This window comes from Stegostoma tigrinum, chromosome 5 (genome assembly GCF_030684315.1).
Source record: "Stegostoma tigrinum isolate sSteTig4 chromosome 5, sSteTig4.hap1, whole genome shotgun sequence".
Classification (NCBI taxonomy): Eukaryota; Metazoa; Chordata; class Chondrichthyes; order Orectolobiformes; family Stegostomatidae; genus Stegostoma; species Stegostoma tigrinum.
Window position 1 is genome coordinate 52,824,020 of NC_081358.1, and position 6,461 is coordinate 52,830,480.

Below are 6,461 nucleotides of genomic sequence, written 5' to 3' on the forward strand. Positions count from 1 at the left end.
ATTCAGTGAGGCCACTAAATGGTCTTCATTCTTTAAGATATTGTATACCAGCATTAGGTTGCAATCTGTTACACTGGTCTGACATACATCTCCTCTAAGTTGTGCATCATCTGCCAAAAACCCAGCCTGTTTTAAGTATTATGTAAGCATGGCTGTCAGTAGGAAACTTAGAGCCTGAACTAATTGGAAGGCTGTATGTGCAATCCTTGCAGATGTGCTTGTGATGTGGGTGGTATCTCTATTCAAACCTTACTGATTTTGTGGTTGAGCATTAAAAGTGGCTGAAGTTGGTGACTTGCTTGCCGAGCTGACTTGTTCTGGTTCGGACGTTTCATCACACTAGGTGACATCAGTGGAGCCTCCGTTGAAGGGGTGTTATTCTACTCTGCTTGGAATTTATACTGTCTGGTCCATTATAGTGAGTAGTGTTACTTCTGGTTTTGATCTGTATGGGGTTCAATTCTACATTTGCATTACGGTTGGAGAAAATGCCTCTAGGAATTCCTGTCTGTTTTGGCTTTGGCTATTATGACTACCTTGTCCCTGTTAAACTAGTCTGTTGTTTGTGTACCCATAGTATAAGGAGAGTTTGTGATATTTTGCTTCTAGTTGATCATTATTCTAATGACTAGTTTCCTTCTTGTCTGTCCAGTGTAATGTTTGTCAGACATTGCATGGTATTTTGTAAACCACACTAGTTTTGCATGTTGTGGGATTGGGGTCTTTAATCCTTGTGTTTGTCGTAAGATGGGTGCGGGCTTGTGGGCTACCATGATTCCTAGTGGTCTTTGGAATGAGTTAGGACAGAGGGAGAAAACGAGCCATCAGAATATATGAATATCAGCTAGCAGCAACACGGCATGACAAACTCTCCTTTTTAATATCTGTACACTTGCAATGAAGGCCATCAGTTTTAACTGGGACAAGGTAACCATAGTAGCCTGAGCCAAACATAGACACAAGAATTACTAGAGGCACGATTCTCAACTCATAATGCAATCGACAGATGCATGGAATTGGACCCCATAATACAAACTCAGATCAAAACCAGAAATGAGACTACTTGCGTAATGTGCCAAGCAGTGTAAATTCAGAGTGGAATGGAAGAACACTGCTTCATTGGAGGCTGCATTCGATGATGCCACCTAGCATGGTGACCTAGTCTGTGATCAAGCCAGACCAGTGAGCCAGTCAACAACCTCGCCCACAGCATGAGCTACAGATCTTTGTCAAAACTTTAAAAATGCCTACTTGATCCATCTTTTAATAATCAAGATGACAGTTTCTCTTTTCTTGGGTCAAACTGCTTTTATTGCCACTTTCCCTTGGGATCAAAGGCATTAGACTGGAGACTTTTTTTGTAGATTAACCTCTGATACTGTGCATGAAGTGAATTATGTGAATTTCAACTGTAATGTCATGATGCCTTGGCTTTTTTTTAAAAAAAACCTGTCCTTGTTTAAAACTTTTGCATCCAGGAAATGCAAGCTTTCACTTGGGGTTCTTGGACTCAGTTGGGTCTGCATGATCATCTCCACTACCCACTTCAGTATGTAATTTACTAGGTAGTGATGGTGTTTGTGGACTTTACTCAAATCTTTAGAACTGAGCATTGCTAGAATATTTTGGCCATGACATAATTGTCTGAGGTGCTATTGGATCAAATTATGTTGGTGTGCTCCCAATTAATTTTATTTTAGCTGTCGCCCTGGACTTGGCCAAGTGAAGTCAATTACATGCTTGAATAATAAGTTGGAGAAAATTTGCTGCCTTGTACTGCTCAAGTTTCTAAAATGAAAATCAGCCTAATGCAAGGTCACAGACCCATTATGATTATTGCAATGCTTTCTCTTGCTAATTCTGCAAGTAGTTCTTCGTGGAAGTGACTTTTTGTAACTTGAGCTTGAAAGTTGGTGCTCACAGATCTTTTTTGGGATGGGAAGCCAACATGAGTTTGGAAACCTCCCTAATCTATTCTCCATTCAGAGCCAGTAACGTTGCTGTACGTTTTAGCCATTTACTGCCGCCATTAGCAGTAACTGAGAAATGGGGCACACATTTGTTTCAATCATGCAGACTCTTTACACCATGAGCAATTTTGCTTAACCTTAATGTTTTTTGTACCAAACGTTGAAATAGTTAGGCATTTAAAATTTGGATCTTGAATCTAATGAATCTGGTGTTGTCATCCTTAATCTTAGGCACTTTTAAGGCAAAAGTATTATTTGATCTCTCTAGTACTGGGAGTGATTTTGAGAATTTGTTTTACTGATATACAGTTTAATGGTACCTATTATTTTGTGTCAAAGTACCAAGAATGGTATAGAAGTCTGTTGTTCAATCTCTGCACAATGGTGAATTGCTTGAGTCTGCATTTGAAAGAAGCGAATAACTTTTTAGTTTGCTATCCTTTTGGGTTCACAGCCAGCTAGCTTGCTTGGATGCAGTTTTCCTTGACTTCGGTTCTGTGAATAGTGTTTGTATTATCTTAATCCAGTTTCTTGTGGGCAGGAGTTTTAAAGTATTTATCTAATTTGAAAATATTTGGCAACTTCAATTGAGGCATACAATGGCTGAGGGAAATGTAATGACTGGTACAATAAAGTGTTGGAAATTGTGTTAGAGTTACTATCTGACTGGGGAGTGCCTAATGTAGGAAATGCTCCACTTCAGTATCAATGTCCATTATAATTAAGATGTTTACATGGCAGTTGTGCAAATCAGTCATGCTTTTATTTTGTACAGTAGCTTCTGTACTAGCACTGTCTTTAAAAAATGCAGAAAAGTAGACCATTATAGTTTATATCTTGCTATTAGTTCTGCTACGAGCATTTTGCACGAAGCTACTTTGTAAAGTATCTGAGCATCACTGTTTGAGATGCCATTCAAACAGCTTTTTTAAAACTCATTGTCTTAAATATTACACTTCAGAAGCTATTAGAAAAACATTGAGCTGAATATTTAATTTCAGTTAGCATAGCAATATCTGCAGACCTTTAGTGCACATATGGAATTGAGTTGGAGTTGTCAATCTTTTTCTCTTAGGCACTGTGGACCATTCACAACATGCTTACCAAGAAGCATTTGACATCAGTAAAAAAGAGATGCAGCCGACACATCCTATCCGTCTGGGACTGGCCCTTAACTTCTCTGTGTTTTATTATGAAATTCTTAACTCTCCAGAACAAGCTTGCTCTCTTGCAAAGGCTGTAAGTACAAACAAAATTTGCATGGTCACAGCTTGTTACCAAGATGTTGTATCTAACTGTTTTCTAATTCTCAAAGGCATTTGATGAAGCAATTGCAGAGCTTGATACACTGAACGAAGATTCGTACAAAGACAGCACATTAATAATGCAGTTATTGCGAGATAATTTGACAGTAAGTACAATATCCTAGGGTAATTTAATTTCAAACTGGTGTATCCATGCTAGATGATTGTGTAATCAGTGAACACAATTCATTACAGTTCTGGTCAGTGCTTGACACAACTTCAGTCGGGATTAATATTAAGCTACATTGTGGCTTGGCTGTAATCAGTCAACTTAATACAAAGTAATATTGCAGAGTTGGGGCTCTGTTTCCTATTGAGAGAATCTAAATTCAGAAGAACACCTGTGCAACCCTTACCCAGCTGAAAAATATAATTTCAGATGTTTAGGGTTTGGGTGAGCTTGTCTTGTTGCAGGAACATTGCTCGTGCTGCAGAGGCTACAATGATTAAAAGTTTACCGTTTTATAGCTTTCATCCTTGGGTGTATTGATCCAAGGTGATTGTAATTCTAGAGTTTGACTTGGGAGCAAATTCAAATTCCTTTCCAATTTGGGGAAAGTCTAAACAAAACTGCTTTTGCCCACAGTCTGCTAACTCAGCCTCTGTAGGCACAATCCTCTTTCTATAGACATAAATTGCAATCTAAACAAAAGTAAAATACTGAAACTGGAAATTTGAAATAAGCACATGCCTGGAAATACCTGGCAGCAACAAAGTTAATAGTTGAATGATTCTTTTTGAAAAGAGATTTTTGACTGAAAACTTAACTTTTATTTCTGTTTATTTGCTGCCATTACTGCTTGGTATTTCCAGCGTGTTGATCTTCTTGCAGGGTAAACATGTACACAATGAGTAGTTTTGAAACTATTTCCTCCACATTATTTCAGTATAGATTCTTCATAAAACCTGAGGGAACATACTCTTTATACTTCTCAGTCTCAAAATAGACAGTGGTGTAATTTTGGCTTAAGATACCATTGTATAGTAATTTTTGAACTTGATTTGTTTCTAGTTGTGGACTTCAGACAACCAGGGGGAAGAGGCTGATGCTGGTGAGGGAGAGAACTAAACTTCCGCCTTCTGGTTCTGTCTGCCTCATTCCTGAATCTTCACCGTCAAGACTATTTGTAATCTTTGCTGTCCCACTAGTTTCTATTTTAGGTCTTTGGAGAGCTTCTGTCACTTCTGTTGGGTCTGTGTTTCCCATGTGGTTTATGTTTGATAGGGGAGAAGAGCCGATTCATATTGGGAACTCTTGTACTGTATGTTCCAGGTGGCCAATGTAAATTCAGGGTGTGGAATTTTTTTATACCAGTTTTAAACATTTGGTTAGTACTCTTTGTAGCTGTGGCTTACCACAAGGCTAATGTCGAATGTTTCCTGTACTAGCAAAGAAGGATGCCCATAATTTAGTGTATGTAATGGGAAGTGGCATAGATTCAGTGTGAATCGTGCAATTTCTAAGGAGTTACTAATCTGTAGATCAAACCTGCACCATCTATTACATGTCTCAGGATTTTTGGGATAGGGCAGAGGAGGATTAACATTCCATGAGTTGCAAGATTCACCATTTCTCATGTCTTCATTTTGCTACACAAATGACATCTGAACATTTTATTTGTATTTAAGAGATTATTGTCAATGTAAGAACAAATGTACAAGCAAACATGCAGTAAAAATTAAATGCTTAACTTTGATAATGTATGTTTAAGAGGTGAAAAAACCTTCCCATGTGTTTTTCTGGTAACTACCTTTTTTAGTTTTTGCTTTGTGGTCTTGATTGCCTAACACGCATGTGGCTGTGAAATAGTTAACAGGGAAGTAATGAGATATTGCTGTATGGCTAGCTGCATTCATGTCTTCTGGACTTTTCATAAGAACACAAGCATAATTGTTATCAAGAAAATGTGTAAAGTTGATGTAAGTGGAATAAAATGTTTTATGAATGGATTTTTTAAATTTCAATTTGATTTACTAAATTATATGCTGATACTTGTTTCAAGCGGAATGGAATTCACAAATGTAGCCTGTATGAGGTTGAAGGCTTTGGAAGAATGCTCAAACCGCTGCCTCATAAATGAAGGAATAATTGTACAGCATAATATCAATCTAGATTGTCAGAACCAATGTCTTATTCTTGAAACTGCTGAACCCTAATTGAGTGGATGATATACCTCCATTTTAATTGTAAATAGTACATTGGCAGTGTTTTCAGTATTTGCTGAAAAAAATCTTGCTGTGCACAATTGTAAAACTTAAGATTATGCATCATCTGCAAATACTTCAGAATTTTTTGACAAAGAACACACTAGCTGGTGTGTTTACGTCTGGTGGACATCTTACCATAGCTTTATAGTGATATTTTTTCCTAGTTCCCTCGTTAAACAATACCTATTTTACAATGACAACTCCAATGTACTATGTTATGATGCATCAATAATCCTTTGAAAATGTTAGTATATTAGATTTTTTTGTTTAACCTTCCACTGATTATCAAAGTTAATACAACCCATGCAGAAATGTCTGGCAGAATAAATGTATGGACCATAAGGGATCAAAAGTCCAAATGTGAGAACACAGTTCAAAGTTGAAAGGAGGCAGTGAAGAAGGAACCAGCTACAGGAAAAAGTGTAATTGTTAACAGCTGTGATATGAAGCAACAGTTGTTTAATTTTTGACAGCGAAATCTGTACTGTCTTGTCATTTGGGGTAAAGAATAAATGTACCAAAACAAAATTAAATATCTGGAATAGTATGAAGAACATATGAGTTTCCAAATTGTCTTTGTATAGTCTTTGTGGTCCCTTCCATCCTGCCCACTCCTTCCTCACCTGTGTGGTGTGTTGAATGATCCTAGCATCCAAAGAAATTATTCCTTTCAAACTGACTTGAACTGAAAGCTAATGCTGTTTTAAGTTCTGTTTTTGGTTTGAAGCCTTTTTTTTTTGTTGGGGCTTGATGTCATTCTTGTCACTAAAAGTTGGCATTTAACCCAGGACAATTATGTAGGTTTTCCCCTCCAACTCTTCAAAGTCAGTTGGAGTAACAAAATGTACCTGTATTTTAGTATGGCATCTTGTTTGTAGAATAACTTTTTTGGATTTTAGTACGAGAAGGTACAGTTTCCCCCCTCTGGTTACAGCAAGACCCAAACAGTGAACTCTTCTGAGGCACCTTGCACCTTTTA

At 37.4% G+C, this 6,461-nt stretch overlaps 1 protein-coding gene across 2 annotated transcripts in view; it reads left to right on the plus strand.

Annotated features, from left to right (window-relative positions):
• Nucleotides 1-6,038, plus strand: part of ywhaba (tyrosine 3-monooxygenase/tryptophan 5-monooxygenase activation protein, beta polypeptide a) — a 30,106-nt gene extending 24,068 nt beyond the window's left edge. For both annotated transcript variants that reach the window (XM_048529121.2, XM_048529120.2), the window contains 3 exons: nt 3,046-3,209; nt 3,286-3,381; nt 4,287-6,038. In XM_048529121.2, coding sequence (XP_048385078.1) covers nt 3,046-3,209; nt 3,286-3,381; nt 4,287-4,343 — 317 coding nt within the window. In that variant the 3' untranslated portion in view covers nt 4,344-6,038. The remainder of the gene's footprint in view (nt 1-3,045; nt 3,210-3,285; nt 3,382-4,286) is intronic.
• Nucleotides 6,039-6,461: the final 423 nt, after the last annotated feature.